A 25,038-nucleotide genomic window follows, 5' to 3' on the forward strand; every position below is an offset into this window, starting at 1 on the left:
ATGAATTATGTATCAATGTTTTTACTGTTCATTTTTGACAGGCAGATAAAATAAGATGCAAGAAGAAACTGTAATCAGAGCAAACAAAACTAATGAAAATAAGTAATGGAGGTCTTCGTTTCCCCCTAGTCTGTGGTGAGGGGAAATGGAAGCCAACAAGGACATGTACAATGCCATAAGTCCATCCTAAAAATAGCATAAGCAAACTTTAGCTGCAGCTACACACAAGTATAGCGATCACAGATGGAAAAGTCCTATTAGGTCATCTAGTCCATGCCACAAGCTTGCTCACTCCAATACTTTGTTTTCTCTTGTTTTAAATGTCTTAAACAACTGGGCTTCCACCACTTCCTTGGTGAGACTGTTCTACAGCCAACCCATCTGAGTGTCAGGAAGTTTTCCCAATATTAAGCCTAAGGTTTTTTTTGTTTGTTTTTCAGTTTCATCCCATTTCTCCTCTCTACCTTAAATTATGTCACCCTTATTGTTTATATCCTTCATTATACTGGTAATTGTTATAATGTTTTCCCCTTCATCATTGTTTACACACACAGCTCTTTGACTCACGATGAAAATTTAAATCTATATTTGTTGCTCTTGTCTTAAGCATCATCAGATTGCAAATATTTTACCAGTAACGAGGTGCCCAGACACAATGCAGTATAGCAGGTGTGACTTCCCCAGAGCAGCAGAGTGGGGAAGATGGCTGATCTGTGATGTGATGTCTTTGTGTACATGACCACCGTACAAGGCATAACTGCATTCACAGATGTCTTTCTCTAATATCATCAGTGACTGTTAGTTTTCTACAGAGAATACAAATATAATCCTTCTTGTTTTAAGAACTGATTTTAGGGTGAGTGATGGATGCCCTGCGCCACCATATCTGCATGCTGACTTCTTCAAAGTTTTTCTACAGGTTTAACCTTTAGATGAACGAAGGAGACAAAGACACTACTCCATAACATTAATTTGATTGTCAACATGGGAAAATGCAGGCTCTCCAGCTAATGGTTAGCTCATTTTTACATTCACAGGCAAAGTATCAACTCACCTATTATATGGTCTCTGGCTGATTGGAGAGATCCAGGAGAAAAGAGCTTCAAGCCATATACTGTGTAAATCGAAGGATTTTTGTCTTTAGATCCAGCATCTAGTAGCAAAATAAGGCCACACAAGATACAAAAATATACTGGTCTGCTGTACATTATGATTTGATTGTGTCCCTGGAAAAGATAAACAAAATATTTCTTAATGTTGCACTTCATCTTCCTCTTTATATCCATGACAGTGGCTAAGCACTGCATAAAACTGAGATGGGGCAGAGACCAGGTAGTAAGTATTTTCTATACCATATTCCTGCTCTTCTTCTTGTCTTAGTTTCATCCATATGGGGTCAGTTCTTCGAGTCCTTCTTCTCCATTCCACTCTGTCTTGAAGCAGTTCCTCAAACTCCACAACTAGTCAATTCCTTTTGTTGGACATCCATTAATCTAGTTTTGGGACTTCCAACTCTACTCTTACCTTCCACTTCTAATTTTAACATCCTGTTTCCTATATATTTTTCCAATCTTTTCACATGTCTAAACCATCTAAGCCCGGATTCCCTCAGTGTTTCTGTAACTGATACCACCTTCACACTTCCCCTAAATTGTTTGTTCTACTAATAGTAGATAAAAAGTGATTTTATCCACTTCTGAGTAGATTTTCAAAGGCACAAATGGCAATTACAGAGCAGGGTGCCTATCTGCCATTTTTGAGAGTAGCAGCCATGTTAGTCTATATCCGCAAAAAGAACAGGAGTACTTGTGGCACCTTAGAGGCTAACACATTTATTTCAGCATAAGCTTTCATGGGCTACAGCTCACTTCTTCGGATGCATAAATGAAACACACGGACAGGAGATATTTATACATACAGAGAACATGAAAAGGTGGAAGTATGCATACCAACAGGAAGAGTCTAATCTGCCATTTGTGCCTTTGAAAATCTGCTCTTTCAGACCTTTTAAAAATAATACAGAATTGTATAGAAGTCATTACCATACTCTGAGAAAAATCTAGATCTAGCTGAATCTTGCTCTTTAATTTGCTGCCAACAACATAGAAAAGGAGCTTTGTGGCTCTCACAGGTATAAAGCTTCAATAGGTATAAAGCTTCAACCTTTCTCCTTTAGAAAACTGTGTGTGTGATGTGTCTTATTGTAAATGACAAGTGAAATGAGTTTAAAAGGTCTTGATTTAAACGCCATTGGTAGATGCCTGGTCATTATACAAAATTAATACACAGTTTGTCAAAACAAGCAGTTCCAGCTCAGAGAACACCTTCCAGCTCACCCTCTCCAATTCAGAAAGGGTAGGGATGGTACAAGGGAAGATTAACCCTTGAGTTCAAATATGGTTCTCTTTCACCTCTGATGGAGTGGTTTCTACTTCTCCTCTGCCTCTGTTTTGCTCTCTATTGCCACAACTACAGCTAGTTCCCTACTTTAATGTTGTTTTGGCTCTGCACCAGGAATCCTAGTACTGCTGCCCCTGCTGGGCCATATTCCTACATTTGAGAAGACAGGAAGGGACTCCAGCCACTTCCAGACTTTCTGGGGTAGACCCAGAAAAGAGACTTAGATTCAACATTGCAATGCCTTACTTTTAGTCACCCTGCCACCTAATAAAGTCTACAGCACCAATTTAAGTTCCCAAATTCCCTATACAATGCATGAAGAGAGTTAAGTGTCTAAGAATGGGATCAACAAAAACTGACTAAGCTAACCAATGGGAGACGCCACTGAAAGGAATGTGCTATTGCTCCTCTCCACTTCCCCCCAGCACCCCCTGATGCCATGAAAGCGGTAGGCGCTGAGAGCAAGGGGGAAGTGCTGATCGGCAGGACCTGCCAGCGAGCAGGAGGCACTGGGGGAGGGGGAGGTTCTGGTAGGGGGGCTGCCGGTGGCCGCTGCTCGCCTCCTCATCCCCACCTCCTGCTCTCCTCCTCACCATCTGCCTGCCTGCCTCCTCACCCCCTCCCACCTGCCGCTCGCCCTCCCCATTTGCCTCCTCACCCTGCTTGTCCACCCGCCTCCTCCTTCACCTCCCCACACGCTTCCTCATGATTTTATGGAAGTGCAGGGGCCCCCAAAGAGCAGGGCCTTCCGGTCTTCCCGATTTGCTGTACCCAAGGGAGGCTCTGGGTCCCACCCCTCAAATGGAGTTAGGCACCTCCCTCTGCTCAGGATTTACAGCCATGAACCCTCTCCTGGAGTTAGGTATCTAAGTAATTTCTCGCACAAAACAATGGAGGAAGAGAAGTTGGTGGTGGTACCCTGATAACCTTTAGCCCAGTGGTTACAGAACTCACCCAGCATGTGGGTTACCCAGGTTCAAATTCCCCCTCTGCCTGATGCTGCTGTAACCACTGGGCTAAAGATTACAGGGGGAGCAGGCGCATCACCACCTACATGGTTTTGTGCCAGGCCTGATCTGGAAAGAGACCCCTACAAATGTCTACCAAATCAAATTGGTGCGATAAGCAGAGCAATGCCTAGTTTGAGGATTCCACTATAGCTTAAGCATGAGTTAGATGCCTGGGACTTAGATGGCTGTGCACATGCAGAAATGTAGGTGCCATGCGGACTTTATCAATGGAACCATAGGCACCTAAGGAAGTTAGGTTTTGAAGATTTCAATTTTCAACTTAAGCACCTCAAGTTTCAGTTAGGCAGCTAAATCCCTTTTGGATTTAGCCCTCTGTCCCCTCCAGCTGAAACAATCCTTGATTCAAAGGTGCGGGTGGGGCAGCCTATGAGCAGGAAGAAGGAGGGGAAGGAGTGCACCTGGAATGGGCACAGGGGTGAGTCACTTTCATCTCAATTCCCCCTGCTGCTAGCTCCTCAGGCAAAGGAAGAGTTGCTGCTTGATGAGGCGACTGAGGGGAGAGGAAGGGAGAAGAGAGCAAGAGAGACCTTCAAAAGCATCAGAAAAAGGCAAACGTAGTGACACTTCTACAGTGAAGTTGGTAGGCAAACTCCCATTGGTTTGGCTCACCCAGCTGCAAAGCTCTCGCTGCCTCTGTCCAGTTATCAGAGTATCAGCTGATATGACCCACTCAGAAGATAGCTTCATATTTTTACCTAATCTTGCAAACATGCATGAGAACCAGGAATCTGTCTGTAAATCAGAGGTTCCTGTCACCTGTATTCTAAGTAACATACAGAAGTGTTTACTATGGGCACCCTTCAACATTTATTTTTACATTTTTACCATTAGCCAAATCCTTAATGGGAATATATTTCCTATATTATTGCAACGGGCATTGCCATGATCACCAAGTGAGATTATGCCTTGCACAGCCTGCTTTCATGTCTTATTTCTTTGTTAATGAATTCACAGCTCAGTTAAAGTTTTGTCCTGGGAGTCCAACCTCAAGATTGCTCAGCTCAGACCCTAGATCTTCTCGAGAGAGAGTCACTGATACCTTGACAGCAGTAACTAGCCACCTATCTGATAGATTTGGCAGAACTCATTCAACTCTTACTCTGAAGGATCAACACCAGCTAACAGGATTGGGTGTTTTGGGCAGACTCTACTAGCCAAACTTTACCTAATGATCAAAAGCTAAAACGAAACATTTTTAAAACTGCCTCTGCGTAATACTGTTACAACCTAGCTGGCTCATTACTGGGTAGTTTCCCCTCACCAAGGCTGAGCTGGAGGGAGGTACTGGATCACTGCTCCGGGCCAGTGGGAGCTGCTGGAAGCGGCGCGGGCCGAGGGACGTACTGGCCACCGCTTCCAGCAACTCCCATTGGCCTGGAGCCGCGATTGGCCAGACCTGCGGACGGGGCAGGTAAACACACCGGCCCGGCCCGCCAGGGGCTTTCCCTACACAAGCGGCAACCCCTGTTTGAGAAACCCTGATTTAGCCAGCAAAGGGCACTGCCTTGCCCAGTTTAACAACCAGCCAGTTGAGGCGCCATAATTCTTAGAGGACATTAAATTGAAGTGTCTATTAAGTCAGAGGGGATTGGAGCTGCGCTGGAGGCAGCACTCTGGGAGCTGGCTGCAGAGGGAAGGCTGGGGAACATGAGCCTGAGAACTGGGACTGCAAGCTGAGGGCTGGGCAGGAAACCTGTGGCGCCTAGTGCTTGGAACACTGACAGTGCTTGTTTCTGAGCTCACAGTAGACAGAGCACCCTACCAGACATCTAAGGGACAGGTGTTCATCACACACAGTGACATCCTGCAGTGTGGTCAGTTACACTACAGAAGTGTGACTATTTCCACATGCTCTAAGCACTGTGGGGCCAAGCAACTGTGATGGAAATTCTAAGGGCAGGCACACCCAACATTTTCTGAACGTCCTTGCTTTTGGTCAGGCCAGAAATACCTTTAAAAACCCTCTTGCAATCCACCTAATCGGTGCTCAAATTACTGGGGGGGGGGGGCTTGTAGGGAAATGGGCCCCCTTATTAATGGGCCACCTCACTTCTATCTTATGGTCCCCTTACTTCTCACTACTGTTTAAATTAAAGCAAGGCACCTGACATAGAGGGACCCACTACTTCCCCTCCCCCATAATTATCTGGAACTGCACAGAGAACACAAAAATGAAAATTCTTTTTTTTTTTAAAGTATTTTCAGACATTTAAATAATTCAGTTTATCTCTCAGCTGAGTCCATTCTTTTCTTGTATCGTAATGTGGTTTGTCCATCACTAAAATACTGTACATTTTCATAAGGGGCTTCCTGCCAGCTCCTTCAATACCAAGGTCTTTCCTCAGGCATTACAAAAATTAAAATCCTGATTCTTTTCACTGTTTCCTTACATTAATCTCCAATGTAGTCTGGGGAAAAACATATGATGTTATGTTACCCAGAATGTCCTACCTTTGCTTTTTAAATGAACTCCTATAATTACAGTTCTGATTCAGCTCAGCTGGTCTTGGTCTTTTTTTTTCCCTTCAATCAATCATTCTTTGTTTTTGTTTTTTTTTTAAAAGCACTTCATTGAGAGCTGAACTAATGCCACCTCATTTGGGTTGAAAGCTCATCATATCTCACAAGCTAAGTCATGTCAGCACTTGGATGAGAGACCTCAAAGGAAAATGCAGATTTCTCCAGGAAGTGACTGATGGTATGGGTGATTTAGTAGGTGGGACCTCTTTTCTCAAAACCAATATTAAACGTATGCCCTATGGTGCTGCTGAGTGGCACTGTGCTTTTGGAGGTGTTTTCTGAGGAAGCTTAAAAGTGAGGCGCTGCCCACTCTCTGTTATGAGAGATCCCAGTGCACATTTTACAAGAGTAAGTGTGTTAATCTTTGTTTCCTATCTCAGTTCCATATTTTGCTTTAATTCCCTGTGCAGTTTCAGTCACTATAATATTCTTCTTCCTGTCCTTAATCATTGTATAGTGACATTATATGCTGTTAAATAGCTCCAGCTTTCCTCCCCAGGAATGGCTCGATTTCAGCTGTGAGTGAAGCAATTCCTGTTTGTGTACTGAAGTATCATAGTAGTTTTGCCTGTGTAAGGATAGTTGGATTAAACTCATGGCTTGTGGGATTCTTTGGGATGAAAAGGACTATGTAAAATGTACCATATCACCAATATTATTCTATTTTTTCATCAACATGAGCCATTTGACCATACACTAATGTGCTGCTGCCTGAGGTGGCATTCCCCATCAAGTGCTGCCCTAAATGCCGATCTCTGATAGGAATGCTGCAGTGGAGGGTAAATAACCCCGTATATTTAGAACAAATTAAATGTCTTTCGTTTACATGATTCAAGCTGGTTCCAAAACATTTCTTGTGGGGTGAGAGATGGAGAAAATACCAGCAGATATTTAAAGAAAACATTAACAGCTCTTCTGACAGCAAGCTCAAGGGTAAATAGAACATTTTATACACTGGCAATTCAAAGGATGCCTTGAGTGTGAAAAGCCAAAATCAAAGTGACAAGGATTCAGGTTTGCCTTATAAAATGTTGCCGTAAACCCATTTGTATTTGCAAAATGTAATTTAAGTGAGCACCTCTTCTCTAGTAAAAGAGCACTTCTTCACAATCCGTTTTTTAATCTGAAAGAAGGGACAAAGTGACCATAATATTTGGCCTTCAGCCAGGCTCATACTTTGGTATTAATATTGACTGATCTGTAATCGCTTTTGGGATCAATCAGTTAGCAAGGCAGCAGATTACTAGGAACTGGTGTGCTTACATTGCATCTTGGATTCAGGAAATGTGAATTAAGTCGAAGTGAAGCCTAGTTAGCATTTAGTCCTGGCCTCAATATTATACTAAAGGCTGCAATTTTCCCTCTCTCTTTTTCTCTTAAATAAGTTGTATGTCCATGAAAAACAAAGTAAAGGTAGAAACCTAGGTATAATGGTAAAATTAGGAGTGTTTTCTAGTTGTTTTTAGAGTGTTATTGTTTTAGAGTGTTATTCATTTACCTTAGAGACAAACTGCATCCAAGAAAAACACTTAAAAAGCATTGAATTTTAGGAACAATTCCTCAGTGCCATGTGCACTGATGGCTAAAAATTATTTGAGCTTTGAGCTACATTTTTGTCTTTTATCTATTGAATTTTGGTACCCAGATTTTGACGTTAGCACAGTAACTACTTTAAGTCTTATGACTAGCTGGCCAGAGGTTTAGTTCCAAACAACCCTCAATCCCAAACAGATATATGATCACGCATAAATATGTTTACAGTATAGTTATTTAAATTTTACTCCTGCTATTGAATATGTTGGAATGAGTAGTCATAGTATTTTGCATTTATGGAGATTCTTTATCAGAGAATCTCTAAACAGTTTACAAAAGGTGGGTAAATACTATTTTTTCCATTTTACAGACAAGGAAACTGAGGTACAGGCGGGGAAACTCAGGCTCAGAGATTATCTAAAATCAGACAGTGGGTCAGTGGAACACAGTCAGGAGCAGCACTGTGTCCACAAGGACCCCAATTTTGTAACACCTTGACTGTTGACTTTAGAGCTAGGAAAACATCAACAAAAATATTAACAAATATTCTCACCGACTCTAATCACAGTGATATTCACAGTCCTTAAATATTCACGTTATGTTGATATTCATCTGAAGAGGATTTGTTTATATGAAATAGTTGTGAGTTCATCTTGGAAATCTCTTTGCGGATTTGCGATAGGACAGGAAGGAAGTTAGAGAAAAGAAAAAGCAGCAGCAGGGATGCGGATGTGACGGTTGGAGATGTCCAAAGGAGAAACAGGAGATGGTCCTCTGCTCTGGTAGTAATCCAGGCTTTTAAGTGCCTTTTAGGAGGCACCTAAAAATATAGCCATATGCCTGGAGAGCAGCCAGACAATCAAAAAAAGGAAGAAATACCCCATGGCACCCATGTGTTAAGGTGATATCCTGACATATTTGCCACTTGATGTCTCAAGGAGCAAATATTGCCTAGGTCACGACAGACCACTCAAGCTCCCCAGTCACAGGGGACAAGCAGCAGTAGAGAAAGAGAGATTGCTGCTGATATGGGCATTGAAGGAGGGCCTGTCAACTGTGCCTCACACGAGGGTGATTGCTCAACACTGAGAGGCTACTCATGAGGCTGGGAAGTGGCTAATTGACAGGAGGTAGAAGTTCCTTGAAGAGATCCAATATCTGCTAATTCTCCTACAGCAGCACTCGCTCGAGAAAACAAGTTCCTATTGTATCAACAGCTGGAGGTGGACACATTAATGCCTTTCAGAGGTTTAAGGATTAGAGAAAAGCACATTTGCACCCCATGCCGGCTGGCATGCTCCCAGACCAGACAGCCTTCCATTGATAAGGGATGCAGGGATTGCAGTTTATCATTGACACAAGGGAATTATAAATTTAAGGAATAATCTACAAAATACTACTTGCTTTGTACTGGTCAATTTCACCATAATGAAACAACTTCATCCTGGTAAAGCTGACCTGCCCCTGAGTCCTCCTGCAACATCTTTAGATTTTTTTTATTTTTTTTTTAAATGGGATTACCTGGTTATATGTACAGCTGGTTGGCAAATTATTTTCCCCTGTGAAAAATTTGAAACAACTTCTTTTAAAATTAATTTTGTGAAATTTTTTATTTGAAATTTTTAGGTTTTGGGGTTTTGGTGTCAAAAAATAAATAATAACTCCAAGCCTGATTATTATTATTTTAATTTTTTCAACAACACTTGAAAATATTCAACAAAAATATTTGTTTGTTTGTTTTTTTGTTTTTTGTATTTGTTTTCCAACAATTTTTGTTTAGCTGAAAAGTCATTTTTTCAATTAAAAATAATTTGATGGGAAAATTTCAACCAGCTCTATGTAGTGTTTTTTCCTGTGTGGCTCTATTTCTGAAAGACACACAAAATGGGGAGGAGGGGAAGAAGAGGTAGGGGGGAGGAGAGGGAGGAAGCGTGTGTGTACACACACATGTACGTACACAGCAGGAAACATCAAGGGGCTTATGAATGAAAGCCAAGTGTCTAAGCAGGTGTTAGGTGGGAGTTACTTGCCTGAGCTAACCCAGTGCAGGGTGAGTGAAACTCAGGCCCTACTTTCTCTCAGAAAGCAGCATTAGAGCTGTCAGCAGCAAGAATTAGGCAACTAAGCACTAAAAGCAGAGAACATTCCAAACTAAATGCCAAAGCAAAGCAAAACAAAACTATTAAACACAGAAACTGAACATTAATCACATTAAATGAGCTCTACGTTGTACTCTGAAGCTCACTAACCTGAGACTCTGGCAGACAACTAGTTGGAAAAAATTTCAAAAGGCAGAAGCCATATATATCTACCTATCTAAAGTGTACCCATCACATTGGTATCTGACACTACTCTGCTGAGACCTCGGTTTTGTTCACAGAAGTAGGATCCCAGATGATTTAATTAGACTGCTTCTATGAGGCCTGCTGTGATATCTACCACAAAACTTGGCCCTGGACGGACATACAGGACTTTCAGGCTATTCAGCAACACCTTAAATTGCATCATGAAGTGAACAGGAAACCACTGTAGAGATCTGAGCACTCGCCTTATATGCTCATAGTGACACACTCCACACTAGCAGGGCCAACTCTGGCTTTTTTGCCGCCCCAAGCAAAAAAAAAAAGGGGGGGGCATGGCCGGAGCAGCAACGCGGGGGGGGGGGGGGGAACCAAAAAAACGGTGCGGCCGGCAAAGCAGAGGTAAAAAAACAAAACAAAAAACCCTACAGGGTGGCCGGAGCCAGGATGCAGGGGGACTCCCTGTGCTGCAGGGTGCACGCCCGGTCTAGTGGAGGGGAGAAGGAGGGGGAGGGAGCGGGGGGGAGAGAGAGAGAAGAGGGGAGGTCAGAGAGAGAGAAGAGGGGAGGTGACCGCCGCGCCACCTGCCGGGAGGGCTCCGCGCTGCTCCGGTCGGCAGGGAGGGAAGGACGTGGGCTGCCCTGCCGAGTTTGCTGCAGGGCGCTCCCCTCCTCCGCCCCCTACAGGGCGGCCAGAGCAGCGAACAAAAAAAAAAAAAGCGGCCATGCCGCCCTAGGTTTGGCCAGAATGCCACCCTGTAGAATCTGCCGCCCCAAGCTCAAGCTTGCTCAGCTGGTGCCTGGAGCCGGCCTTGCACACTAGGCATTGGCATTCCACGTCTCCTGACTAGATTAATAAATTCTAAGGCCAGAAGGGATCACTGTGAACATCTAGTCTGACTTCCTGTATAGCCCAGTCCATAAAACTTCCCCAAAATAATATCGAGAGCTCGTCTTTTAGAAAAAAGAAATCCGATCTTGATTTAAAAATTGTCAGTGATGGAGAATCCACCACAACCCTTGGTAAATTGTTGCAAAGGTTAATTATCCTCACAGTCAAAAATGTATTCCTTATTTCTTATTACTGTGGGCTGTCTTCAAGGACAGTCCTAAATAGAATCTGTTACAGTAGTATAGTTTCAAGATGACAAAGCCATGACCGACGACTGCAACGTATGTCTGAAAGAGATTGGGAAAAATGTTTGGAGTCTGCTAGAAGCCATAGATGATCAAAAGCATGAGGGGCCACTGTAGCCTGAGAATCCAAGAACAAAAATAGACCCAGAAGAACCCCCAGATTATCCCATTGCTCCCTAGCTTTATTTGGAAAATTTCAGCTGCATTGTCATTCAGGTTTATAACACTGATCATTCTTTAATCTCCCTGCTGTTCTGCATCCTCGCATTAGCATCAAGCAATCTTTCTACTTTAATTTTAATGTAGTTGTGTGAATTATGAAGTAGTACAGTATGGTATCCTTTCAAGCCTACTTGTTGTCTTATTTTTAATGATGCCAACTAATTCCAGCAAACCTCTATTAATACATCTCATTTTACAAAATTTAATAACTTTTAAGTGATTATAATGCATAATGCAATACGGATTAAATCTTCTAGTTTAATTTATGTTAAATATGCCTTTCATGTTTAAAATGTTGAGTGAAAAGATACTACGAAAAAATATTTTACAGGCACTTCTTAATAAACCAAGGCTTGTGGGAGGAATCAGGTATATCATCACTTTGTTATAATACTGCATGACATGTAGAATATAGTATGATGGATGATGTTATAACAACATTTTTACTGTGACTGTAAAATTCTAGCCATGGTATTGTATGAAAATATGCCTCAATTAAGCTTCATTAGTTATTTCGTCTTTGATGCTACAAATAATTTAAGCTAGGATGTGATTATAATGAAGTTTTGATTATGCTGGTTACCACCCCTCTTAAACAAATGTGCACATTATCAATGTTTGCATGTGCAAGTGATTTGATTACTGTTCACATTATTGTGCGTAGAAATGTGTTAGTCGAACCAACAAATATGGTCTATTTTTGGCATCTAGAAAATTAGCTCTTTACTGAGGTCTGAATATCTTTTAAAGCCCCTGGAAATAACATACACTACAAGGAATGGAATTGTAAACTAATGTTTATCAACACTGTCCAGTTTTCAGGTAGGCATGAATTGCCTGCAAACGTGCAATAGCTGAGCAATTCCATAATTTCTAGGAATGATTGATGAAGGATTCTTAATTTCCTTTCCTGCAAGTTCACCTTGGTAGAATTTACAACTATAAACTGCAAAGAACCTTGATTTAAAAATGAATTTATATTTCCAATCTTCAAAATGACAAAGGCTAAAACTCACTATAAAAGGGAAAGGATCAAGGAGATGGAGCTGATTTGTAGTTCCCACCCTCCCCACACCACTCCCAATAGCAGCTTGCAAACAGCAGGTGCTCTTTTACCTAGCTGCAGACTTCCCAGAAGGTGAGAGAGTCCAAAACCAACAAACTGAAGGATAGGCTCAGATGCTGAGTGAGCGCACACAATATTCTGACTTGGAGAAAAAGTTCAGTCCTCCTACAACAGTTAGCAAACTCCTCCCCCACCCCTTACATTACATCACATTATGTTTCTAGATAAGAAAATCAACTGTATTGATTTTTGCTCATGCCCCTTACCTAGTACTGGTTGCCTTACATTACAGCTAACCAACTGATAAGTGTTAGAACACATATCTTATTTGTTTAATGTACTGTATCCAATATCACACTTCCATTTCTTTCACTATCCTGGGAGCAACAGAGGCACTGAATCTTTTCCCCTGGTGCACATGTTATTCCTGGAAGAGATATTCCTAGATAGGACAATCGGATGCCAGCAAACCAATGCATTTCCAACACAGAATCAGTATTTCTAATGTACTACTGCCCTGGAGATATGATTCAGAATACCAGGGTAGCTAATACTCACAGTAAGGCAGATCCTGCATATCTCTTCTGAATGTAACCTAATACACATACTGCTAGTCACAATTTACAACAATACATCGCTGATACCTCAATTATACTTCTCCCAGTTATGGTACTTCATGAAGGAAGGATGAATATTATATAGAAATACAATTATAGGAATAGATTAATTTAATAAGGAAGCATGTGCTATTTGATCAGCCAATTATGTACTTTTTCTTAATGACTTTGAGGAAAACATCAGTAATAGTAGATTAAAAATCAATGCTCTGTCTTGAAGATGAATTTTAAATCCCTATTGACTGAAGACTGAGGGATGAGTCTGGATTGTTGCTGTTTTAAAAGCCAACAGTTGTTAATGGAAAACAGAGGAAATGTTGGTCAGATGCCACATGACTGAGTTTCTGAATAATCTAATTCAGACATATTTATGTTTATTATATTTTAGGACATAGAGTACCCAAAAGTAATGATGAATTCAAATAATCAATCATGAATAAAAATAGTACTGAAGCCACAAAAGCCACACACAATAGGGTTCTTGATAAACAACCAACAATATTTACAAGAGCTACTTATTTAAATGTTTCACTGTTATGACACTAAGAACCCATCAATGCCAACAGGCAAAGGGTTCACTGCTCTGTAACAGCAACTCCTAGCAGGCCTGACAATCTCACTACACCTCGCACCCTGCTTTCATAGTATTTATCGTACAGAATGTTATGTGAGGTCTTCAATAAAAGCTGGGTTCTTACGGATCATTAATGTCATTGTGAAATGCATGCACAAATACCATGAAAAAAGTTGTGTATATATACTGAAAATATGTTCCTAAAAAGAGTCTGAATCGAGGCAGCATTGGTTTCTGCCAAACAAAAGGATGTATATTCCCCTATCTGTCTTGGTTCACATATAAATTAAACATCTAAAGCCAATACAAGGAAGCCCCATTTGCACATGAAGTCAACACACCAGGGAATAAACCATGGGGGGTCATCCTGACTCTTGGGACAAACAATGGATGTTTGGGAGATATAACACGGCTGCTACTCTGAAACCTGGGAGATATAAGACGACAAAAGGACACCATTTTATCATTAACCAAGGAAGCAAAAGGACAGCACTTTTTGCATTCATGAAAGAGAGATTCCAGTCATGTTGGCTGGAGATGCTGGGAGATTCCTTTGGGTGACAAACTTTTGTAGACAGGGGCTTGGCCTGTTAAATAAATATTTTTTTTGGCATTTCACCCCATTTTTCCACCCCGGGCAGCTGCCTCGTTCATCCCACCCTGGTTACAGAATTCTTGTGTGCATACTGTCCCTCTGGGGACATCGTATCTAGTAACTCTTGTGAGTGGCTGGTGGACAAGGGGCTGGATGCTACAGGAATTGCTCCGAGGACTCAGGGGTTGTTGTGTGCCTATCACTAGCCTGCAGAGAGGGAACGAGGTCTGCAGAGGCCTGGAAGGTAGCGCTTGTGTTGCCAGAGGTTATTGGTTCCAGGGAGCTGGACTGCAACAGGCACAGATGAGACGACAGCACACTAAGAGCAGGTAGCGGTAAGGTGGTGCCTCATGATGACCCTGGGTAGCATCATAACAGTACCAACTGATTCCCTCTCAGTACAAAAGTGATACTATAAAAAGCAAACTTGCTCTGCTTGCTGAGACTTACGTGTATTGGTGAGGCAGGGTCAGGCTGAACACTCTAAAAACAAAAACAGAAAAAAAATATTTACAGGTTTTTGGATCCCCAAAAATTCCAGGAGATTTTGTGGATAGGAAATATACTTATTTCTTACCTTTAGAAGGGAATATTGGCAACCGGCCATGACAAGACAGAACAGGAGGACCCAAATGTCTTTACAAAAGCCTTGGTTCAGAGTTAGGAACCCAAGAAGTGAGACAAGAACTACTAGAAGAACAGCCAACACGTTCTCCTTGATAGCTTCAGTCCTACAGGAATAAAATAAATAAAAAGGGGTTTCAAAAGGAGAAAAGTACCCATGTAACTATTAGCTGATAAAGGGACAGATTCTCAGTTGATGTAAATTGCCATCGCTGCACTGTCTTGGCTACAACACTACACCACCTGAGGATCTGCCCTCAAAACTCTACACCAACTGCTTGTGGACTTAGTGTATAATTCTTCATTCTAAGTCTTTAGTTGTACATCTCATTATGACACCCAAACCTGTTTATTTTATTTCATAGTTGAATAGATTTTAAGGCTAGCAGAGATCATTACGATCATCTAGTCTGACTTTCTGCATAGAATTTCACCAAGTAATTTGTATACTTTAGTGTGCATTTCCCTGTAAATCTCTCTATAAAACAGTTTTTAAAGGGAATGATATGCATTCATGTACTAAAAATGCTAAAGACAAAATATAGTATGTGGCCAAAGGTGGCGAGCAATACTGTTGTCATGTTAAAATTATTCTTTAAAGTGCAACTCTAACAATATAGAATTAGAAAATATATACAATTTGTTCTTATCTGTAGTACTGAAACATATTAAATCTTTCATGTTTAATAAGATTTATTAGAACAGGTGTGCAGAGAAAAGCAATTTAAATATTCAATCCATAACAAAAAGAGTGTATTGTGGATATTTTTCCATGCACTTGAAGCGCTTAGACAAGGCACCACATATACAGCAGCATATATGCTAGATCTAACTTCTCTTACTACATACCATGATTTCTGTAGAACACTAAAGCTGTCTTCTGAAATATCTGCAGCAGAGATAATATTAACATGCATATAGGGCATATACCCTCACAAAGAGAGATCAAGCTCATGACAGACTAGCCTGCAGTCACTGTCTATGTAGGCTTAGTTGTTTTGGGTTGATAATAGTCTAGCAGATTATAAGGGGCGGAGGGTCTAGCAGCAAAGAGCACTGCCAAAACAGCTGATTACAACTGACATGGGGGAAAGAAAAGAAGAAGAGATGCCAGAGAAAGAAACAGAATTGTGTCTCGTAAAATAATTGAGTTAGGGTGTGGGGAAACAGGGGGATTCCCGCCTGCATTTTGTTCTTAAAATTTGGAAGTATTTCAGTGACAAAAATCTGGCACCTTTCCCTCTTTTCTTCTCTTTTCCTGATTCACACACAACACTAATTTTCAATCAATCAGTCGTATAGGCGCTGACTTCCCCTCTGCCCAGTGGGTGCTCGACACTTCCCTGCCGCTGGCCCCGCCCCTGCATCACCTCTTCCCACCCCACACCACCCTCACTCCGCCCCCTTTCCACCCCTTCCCCAAAGTCCCTGCTCCCATTCCACCCCCTTCTCCCAAGTCCCCGCTCCTGCCCCGTCTCTTCTCCGCCTCCTCCCCTAAGCACGCCACGTCCTTCCTCCTCCCCCTCCCTCCCGGAAAATCCTAAGCACTGCCAAACAACTGTTAGGCAGCGGCGGGGGGGTGGGTGGGAAGAAGAGGAAGTGCTGGGAGGGAGCGGGAGGAGCGAAGACATAGCGTGCTTGGAAGGGGGAGGAGGCAAGGCAGGGGCAGAGGGAGCTTGGCTGGTGCAGAGCACCCACTAATTTTTCCCCATGGGTGCTCCAGCCCCGGAGCACCCACAGAGTCGGCGCCTATGCCAGAGGCAGCAGGCCCAGAGTCCAGAGTCAAATTGGGGACTATCGCACAAATTGGGCCCTCACATAAATCAAGGTCTCTTCTCATATAGAAGGAGGAGTCCTGTGGCACCTTAAAGACTAAGGGATTTATTTGAGCATAAGCTTTCGTGGGTAAAAAAACCCACTTCTTCAGATGCGGAGGAATTCTTTGGGCTCCTCGTTAATTTTGTGGATACTTCTTATATAGAAGGGTCATTGGCCAGAAAAAGCTCTGAAGTTTGAGGCTTGGCGCACAGAAACATTTTCCCACACTTAAACTAAACAGGTATTTATTTAAAAGGAGTCCCACCATTCACTCCTTTTTTAATAGTTTGCATTTTTACCTGTGAGAAGAAATTCATGCGACTTAATATGAAGAAAGCTTACCGATCCAGTAATGCCAACAAGGCAAGCCGATCATACCAGATTTTAATCCACTTGCCAGGAAATACAATAAATTTGTAAAACTGCCTGTTAAATTTTCGTTGTGCTGAAGAGCATGAAGAGTCCTCAAAGTCCTGACTCAGATGCTTTAAAACAAACAAAACACACACACAGAGTTTCATATTGGCATACTGTTGCCACTAAAGTACATGCTCTGAAAGTTAGAATGTATATGTCAATGTTTCATTCCAATTTCTTTATAAATGAATACTGGTGAAAATTTTTACTCTCCATTTTATTTCAACCATAAGGAACACAATATATTAATCTCATTTCTTATAGATGGTCAGAAGTTATGCCAAACATGCAAAATACTATTAACAATACATTAACAAGTTTTAGTAACAAATTTTTTTTCTTTAATCCCCGTGGTTTATCTTATCTATGGTTTTCTGGCTTCTTCCACACTGCAGACCAACCACAGCATAAGCCACAACCGTACTTGATGGGAAAAGATTCTTGCCACTAGAATCCTAGTGATCAATATTTCCAAGTGACATAAAATAAGATTTGAGACAGATTGTGTTCCTTCTGTCACAGTAATTTTTAAGCAAAATATGAATTCAAATAATACACAGTTTTTACGTTATTTAAGTTACAATTTAGAAATTTTACTTAATGTACTGTGAAGGATTTTAAAAAGCCAAAAGTGAAATATGAACATTTAAAATTTTTGTTGATAATATCTATCATCTAGGAGTGTTTTCTATATTTGGTCTCCTGGCTCTACAACCTCTGCTCCAACAGGAACTATTATAGTAATCAATTTTCCTGTTCTTTTTCCTTTTTATTTTTAATCACACTCACCTTAAATTCATTACTACTACTCTCCTAATTTAGTTTTATGACTTGAAAAAGAGTAGAAAAATGACAATGCTAGCAAAAGAATTGTTTAAAAATCTAAACAGGGCACTATAGCCCTTATTTTCCAAAGCACATGAGCAGTCCCATTGACTTCACTGGAATTATACATATGCATGAAGTTAAACATGTGCATAAGGGTTTGCAGGACTTGGGCCTAGATCAGGACTTCTGTGTTGTAGTCAGTGCTTTGTCACTGACTGGCTGTGACTTGCACGAGGCCACACTAAATCTATTGGTGCCTCCATTTACCCATCCACAAAATGAATGAAATTAAGTAGGGCTTGTCTACATGAACACTTAGTTCACATCAAACTGGAATGTGACTCTACCCTGAATTAGTCTGCCGCACACTAACTGTCCATGTGGCCCCTGCTGACATGCACTGACAGTTTGTTAGCGTGCTTTGATTTACCCCACTTTGACATGAACTGTTAGTGCACATCTATAAGGTCTACACAGAGAGTTAATGCACTGCAGGCTAGTACAGGCAGATTCACACTGCAGCTTGCTACGAACTAAATTTTCATACAGACAAGTTCTCAGCTAACTTATATGGGTGTCTGAAGCTCTGACTTGGGGTAGTCAATATGTTGACTGTGGGCCAAATCCTGACACCCAGACACTTTTGAATGGACCTCCACATCTTTTTATTACCATCATTGTTATTTTTATTATTATTTTCTCTGGAGTCTGGACCTTGACTATATTTTGACCAAGAAATTTGGACGTAGACCCATCCAAGTCAATGACAAAACTCCTAATGACTTCAACAGGGTTCACTTATAATCACAAGATTAGAAGCCATAAAAACATGGATTCTAGTCCCAAACTTGCAGTGTGATCTTGGGGAAGACATTCACTTCTCAATATCTCAGATTTCCTATAGATAAGATAAGGGTGATGATAATTCTCTAGTTAGCAGGTGGTTTACAAATATTTATTAAGCCTGCAAAGTTTTTTGAGATTCTTGCTCAGAAATCTCTATACAAATCTAAATTATCATTTTATATGCATTTATAACATACATCGGCAAAAAAATGAGTTTTAAATGATCTTACAACAGCTACTTTCCTGTCAACTTTTAGTTCCTGTTAAAAATCTAAGTCAAGATAAATAATTGTCTGATGTTTTAGGTTTATTAACATCAGACTTGAAGTGGCCATGCTGGGGTAGGGTGAAGGTGTTAAGCTTGGGATGAGGGCATCTCCAAACTCTGGAAGACAGCTTGGAGGGTGTCAGAGACCCCAAATCCACAAAAACTATAAAAATAAACTATGTCCTTGTCATATTACAAACCAAACTGAACACTAAGGGCCTGCTTCCGACAGGTGATGAGCAACTCCAGCTGCTGCAAGTGGAGGGTGCTCTGGCATCCCACAAATGATGTCCAGGACCCAGGATCAGGCCCTAAAAGTTTTACTTCCCAGTTCAGAAAAGAGGTGACAGACCTGATATTTTAGGCCTACGTGCCCACACTAATCTGCAAAGTAGATGTGTCAAACTATTAAAATTTGGCAATGTGTATAAAATCCTAACAGCTGTGTCCTCTGGTTTTCAATTTTTACAATAAGAGACTATTTACATGTTGGCAGTCTCTTTGTACAGCTAACATGTGCCTAATGCGAATGCTTAGCAGACTTAGACTCATAGTAATCTCTAAATACTCTAATACAAGGCACTTTGGAAAATTTGTCCCTGTTATTAAAAAAAAGCTCCAAAATGCTCCTTAAGGACCCAGCTCTGCCACCTTTGCTCAGAGTAGTCCCTTATTATTTTTAAGCCAATGGGGCTACTTGTCTAGTAATATACTACTCAATGTGTAGCCAAACAAGCCCTCCCAGCAAAGGAATACTATATAAATACAAAAGGGTTAAAATGGTTGCCTTCACACCAGGTGGTCGGTTCTACAACATGTTTATGTGACACGATTTGTTAAAATGTTAGAAACTGAAATACAACGTACCCGTGGTGTTTCTGACAGGGTTCTTCGTGCCACCATCAGTAAGAGCTGCTGCTGGAGTGCACTTGCAGCGTGATCTCCTGAAGATGGTTCTTGACTCTCCGAAGTGGGAGTACTAGAGGAACTGAACTGTGTTTCACTGTGCACAGGGGTAAAAAGGAATGAAATGGTTTTAGAAATAATCAAGTCAATACCAATACAATACAGCAGGAGGTCTGGATGGCTCATAGGATCCATAGTGGGACATGGAGCCTTCCACCTCATCAGATAAAATCTAGCTCAGACCTCTAGTGACCAAGAGTCATTTATTTTGATGGCTGTTTGTTGACTGCAGTCCAGTCCCCTGTGGAAAAGTGTTCTTTTCAGAAATGCCACTATCTGAAGAGGGACTTCTGAAGATGTATACTACTTCTTTAAGGATCAGCCAGGATCTTACAGCCAAAAAACTCTGTGTGTAATCCAGGAGGCGCTCTGCTCTTGCTTAGCTCTCTGTTCCTGTTTAAATAGACCAGCCCTAGGGCAAAGTAGGGAGCCTCTTTAATTACTCTGTTTGTTTTGGTTGTGAGCCCCTGGCTGTCCCTTAAAGAGGTAATATGCTCCTTCATAGCACCCTTTCTGGTAGTCTCAGCAAACATTTCAAGGATGAAAGGGCAGAGATTTAACTCTTTAAGCCCCAGAGGTGGTCCATCCTCTGGATGGGCTTAAGTCACACTGTATGACTGTGCTATCATTGTCCACTAGTACTTATCATGTGGACAACAGATATCAGTTTCCAACTATGTCAATCCACCACATTTCAGGAGCACTAAAATTTACTTTAAATTTCTGCAAGAGAAATCTTTAATATGCTTTTTCTTTTTAGTCAGCCCTAAATCCTTCTTTCTAGGCATAGGTGTCTGTCAGCCCATCATTTGAGATATTGTGAAAACTCCCTTCTTGTTCAACTGCATCTGTAATTAAGGTCTTAGAATGCAAGTCCCCATGGCAGGTCTTTCTCTAGTCCTTTCTTCTTAATTCTGTACATTTAGCACTTAAATAATAAAACCTTGGTAAAGAGTCTAATATACACTGTTTAATAATAAAATACACACTGGATTGCAAAAAACAATCCCGTTACTTGACATCACTTTATTTAAATAAAATTCTTGCTGAGAATTCATCATTTAAATGTTACTCTTGGATGGGATTCTTTTTGGATACCTATTCACTTTTCCTGTCACAACTGGGGTTTCCACATCTGCCTCCCCATTCTAATCTCAGTATCTCCTAGCCTTTATCAACCCTATGTATTTATGTGGCCCTCATTACCATAGTATCTGAGGGCCTCACAAGCTTTAACTTATTTAGTCACACAACACCCTTGTGAGGTAAGGCAGTGCTATAACCCCCATGTTACAGATGATGAGCTGACATACAGAGAGGTTAAGTGACTTGCCCAGAGTAACATAGGAAGTCTGCAGCAGAACAAGGAATTGAGGACAGGTCTTCCAAGTTCCAAGCTAGTTCCCTAACCACTGGACCATCCTTTCAACTTTAGTAAGCCAGACCTTCCATACAAATTCCTTAAGCATATGCCAGACAAAAGGGAAAAGTAAATAGATAAGGGTAGCTGTCCAGTAAGATACAGAAAAGAGAATGAAGTGTTGCATGTTATGTTTACATAGTTCATCTCTTTAAAACTGTCTGCCCACTCCCCTAGCCATTGCTTTGCAAAAGCCAAGTGAAGTCTGGTTCATTCTTACCTTTTGTCTATTTTCTTTTATCCCACATCTAATAAGGAATGGCCTGGCATGATGATACTACACTCACACACCACAACCCTCTGGCCAGAATCCCTTGCCCTTGCCTTCTGGACCAATCAAAAATTCTGTCCACCACAGACTCATGACGCTTCTCCCTATAATCAAGCCTTCCCTTAGAGTTCAAGTCTTCTCCCAAGAGACCAGAAGATAACTCGGAAAGCCTAGTGGGGCAACATACTATTTTCTATTTCCTCTCAGCAGCAGAATTCACAGCTCCACCCACCAGCTGTGTCTGGCAGATGCAATTAATTCCAGAGGTTGTCAACACCCAGGAGGCCAGCAGTGGGAAAGTCAGGAACTCTAGAAGCCTAGTAGGACAGTTCAGACAGAGGGGTGGAGTGTGTGCAGCTGGGAAGGCAGAGGTGGGAAAAGCAGCAACTCAAAAATAGAGGCTGTGCTGCACTTGGAAAGCTGCTTCTGTGTACACTTTGATTTACATTTGCTGAGAACATTAGTATAGGTTAAAAAAATCTTACCTAATCTATCTCTTGTTCTTTATTTCTCACGCTGCCTCCATCATCAGTCTCCCCCAGCTCCCACCTTCTTGGTCGTCTTCCTCCCTATGTCTCACATGGCTCTGATCATTCTCACATTCACGTGCTATACCCTCTTTCCGATACTGAACAATTTAATTTTTAAACTACTTATACTCAAAGATATACACCATGTCTGATGACACATCATTATCACACTAACGACGAATACCAACAAGAAATTCTACAGTTTTGTTTGTGTTTTTATAAACCTATAACAGGGTTCCATAAAATTAGAATATATAATGTATAAATAGGAGCAAACACTCCCTAATTACTGAATAATTGTAACATAAAGTTGAACATCATAGTGTAAGATGGGGCCTTGATGAACAGAAAATACATTAGTTTGTAGAATCAATCAAGATCTACCATAAACGGCACCATTAATATAAGCAAAGGTATAATTACACTAAATTTTGAACTGTAAATTAATAACTAAAGATATGTTTGACAAACATGTAACATATGCATGACTAATGTGAAAGGCACAGAGCACCCTCTGTTGATAACTGAAAGAGATTAACATTCTACTATATTTTTTTACTCAGCATACAGTTCTACTACACCATGGAACAAGCATCAATTTAGCTGAACAATTGCACAACACTAAATATTTTATTGTAACCACAAAACACTTGAAAATCTGTTTTATAAATTTCCTGTTTGTCTTTCATGACTTTTTTTATGTCATTGAAAATTTTTGCCAAAAATCAGTCTAAGCAATAACACAGCTCATACTGATCCATATTCCACTACTTATCCAGCCTTGAGACTGAAGTTATCTGAGGTGAGATCAAGAAAGAAGTTTGCATTCGAAGAAAATACACAATCTACTTCTCCCCCGATGGACCCCTTGCTTAAAGTGTGTTCATACTGTTCAATAAATGCATGGACAGAGACAATATTCTGGTAGGTTATAGTGAGAGATCCCCAAAATGTGGTCCAATGTCCACCTTCTGGTAGCCAAACGGTGCTGTTTTTTCTCTTTATGTAGTGTTGCTGTATTGAATTACAGTTGAAAGAACATAAAATATCTTCCTAATATTACTTTTCTATTGTAAGCAGCTGCAGTTGTGGCCACAGAGATAATTGTGCAATGACGAATGGGAGGGGTGGGGACCGTACACCTCTACAAGTGGGAAGAAGGAGTCCGCAAGATACTCTATTAAGAATGTGAGTACTTGTGGCACCTTAGAGACTAACAAATTTATTTGAGCATAAGCTTTTGTGGGCTACAGCCCACTTCATCGGATGCATGTAGTGGAAAATACGGTAGGAAAAATTATATAAACAGGGAACATGAAACAATGGGTGTTACCATACACACTCTAATGAGAGTGATCAGTTAAGGTGAGCTATTATCAGCAGGAGAGAAAAAGAACTGTTTGTAGTGGTAATGAAAATGGCCCATGTGATTCAGATAGTTAAAAATGTCAAGAACTCCTAGATTAAGTAAATGATTCTTTATTGAGTCCTGGGCTGATCTTTCCCTTTCAGCGTGAATGTGAAGAGCAGGGCCGGCTCCAGAGCCCAGCGGGGCAAGCACCCGCCTGGGGCAGCCCTTTCCCGGGGGGGCGGCAGGCTGGTCCGGCGGACCTGCCGCAGTCATGCCTGCGGGAGGTCCACCGGAGCCCCAGGAGCAGCGGACCTGCCGCAGGCATGACTGCGGAGGGGGCGCTCGTCCCGCGGCTCGGCTCGACCTCCCGCAGGCATGACTGCGGCAGCTCAACCGGAGCCGCCGGACCAGCGAACCGCCCGCAGCTGCGGGAGGTCCAGCCGAGCCGCGCGACCAGCGGACCCTCCGCAGTCATGCCCACGGGAGGTCCGCTGCTCCCGCGGCTCGGGGGCGCCTCCCGGGCATGACTGCTTGGGGCGGCCAAATTGCTAGAGCCACCCCTGGTGAAGAGGTGACAGCAAATGCTGTGGCTAACATTATGATTGTGCCTAAATAATAAAAACAACCTGACTAAAGAGATATGCCTAATAAGCTATTGAATGGAAAGATCCTATAGTCAGTGCTTCAGACTGCAGCAACTGGGTCCTATGAGCTTAGCAAGAAGTCATGTAAATTGATCCAACTAAAATATTTTAGCCAAATATTACTTTTTTAAAAAACTAGGAAAAAACCACAACCCCGCTAACCAGAGGAACAATGCAGCCAAGAAAAAATGTGATATATATAGAAAAAAACACATTTTTAAAATTTAAAGTTGGGTAAGGTCCTAATTCAGCCTGGTTCCTTTTTGACTTCCTGTGATTACTCACATGCTTAAAGTTAGGCACATTCTTAAGTACCTTCCTGAACTGAGGCCTAAATGACCAAGTTAAACAAAAGCCCATTAAGGCTAACTTGGTACGCATAACTCTGAATTCCTTGCCTTTTGTGCACTTTCAAATTCTATCACTTTGTTGTACTAATGCAGGAGTTTGCATTTATGATAATATAAGGATACAAGTCTTGAATCAACATCTGCACAGATTCCCTTTTCTCACTGTCGTCTTCTTCCTGCTGCCACTTCACAAGACTCCCTGCTCCTGCCCCATAGAATGGATCTACACCAGCATTTCCTTATCATTCCTACTCCTCACCTGCATGGCTCTCCTGCTGTCTCCCTCTTCTACATTCATTGCTGCTGGAATGATTCTCCAGCAGCACTCATCTGGCTCATACATCTAGATAAGTCATGACATTAAACCCATCAGTTATGAGGATTTTTTCTTTTTAAGCCATGGGTGGTTTACATTTAATGCATTATGACATTAGATGACAAAGCTTTCTTCTTAAAAATTAGAAGGCAAATTGAAATATAGAATGAAAGTAGAAATATATAAAATCAGAGCACCCGGAAGATTAGATAATTGCACATCAAACTGATTATGACAGACAAGGAAAAAGCTGTGAAGTTTAGGAAGCGCTCTTTGCTCTTTTTCTATAAATTCACTAATTATGATTTTTAAAGGGACACTGTCAACTGAAAACCCCATATTAAGATTCCTTAACAATATTATTGAGAGCAACTTAGATTAATAAAACCAAAATA

At 41.3% G+C, this 25,038-nt stretch overlaps 1 protein-coding gene across 4 annotated transcripts in view; it reads right to left on the reverse strand.

The window, feature by feature from the left end:
* The window catches only part of PCNX2 (pecanex 2), a 245,881-nt gene that overhangs the window by 177,279 nt on the left and 43,564 nt on the right, over window positions 1–25,038 (reverse strand). For all 4 annotated transcript variants that reach the window (XM_045009100.1, XM_045009098.1, XM_045009101.1 and 1 more), the window contains 5 exons: window positions 19,663–19,798; window positions 16,779–16,921; window positions 14,572–14,725; window positions 14,445–14,477; window positions 1,055–1,226 (listed from right to left, as the gene is read on the reverse strand). In XM_045009100.1, the coding sequence (XP_044865035.1) occupies window positions 1,055–1,226; window positions 14,445–14,477; window positions 14,572–14,725; window positions 16,779–16,921; window positions 19,663–19,798 (638 nt within the window). The remainder of the gene's footprint in view (window positions 1–1,054; window positions 1,227–14,444; window positions 14,478–14,571; window positions 14,726–16,778; window positions 16,922–19,662; window positions 19,799–25,038) is intronic.

The sequence above is a fragment of the Mauremys mutica genome, chromosome 3 (assembly GCF_020497125.1).
Source record: "Mauremys mutica isolate MM-2020 ecotype Southern chromosome 3, ASM2049712v1, whole genome shotgun sequence".
Lineage (NCBI taxonomy): Eukaryota > Metazoa > Chordata > Testudines > Geoemydidae > Mauremys > Mauremys mutica.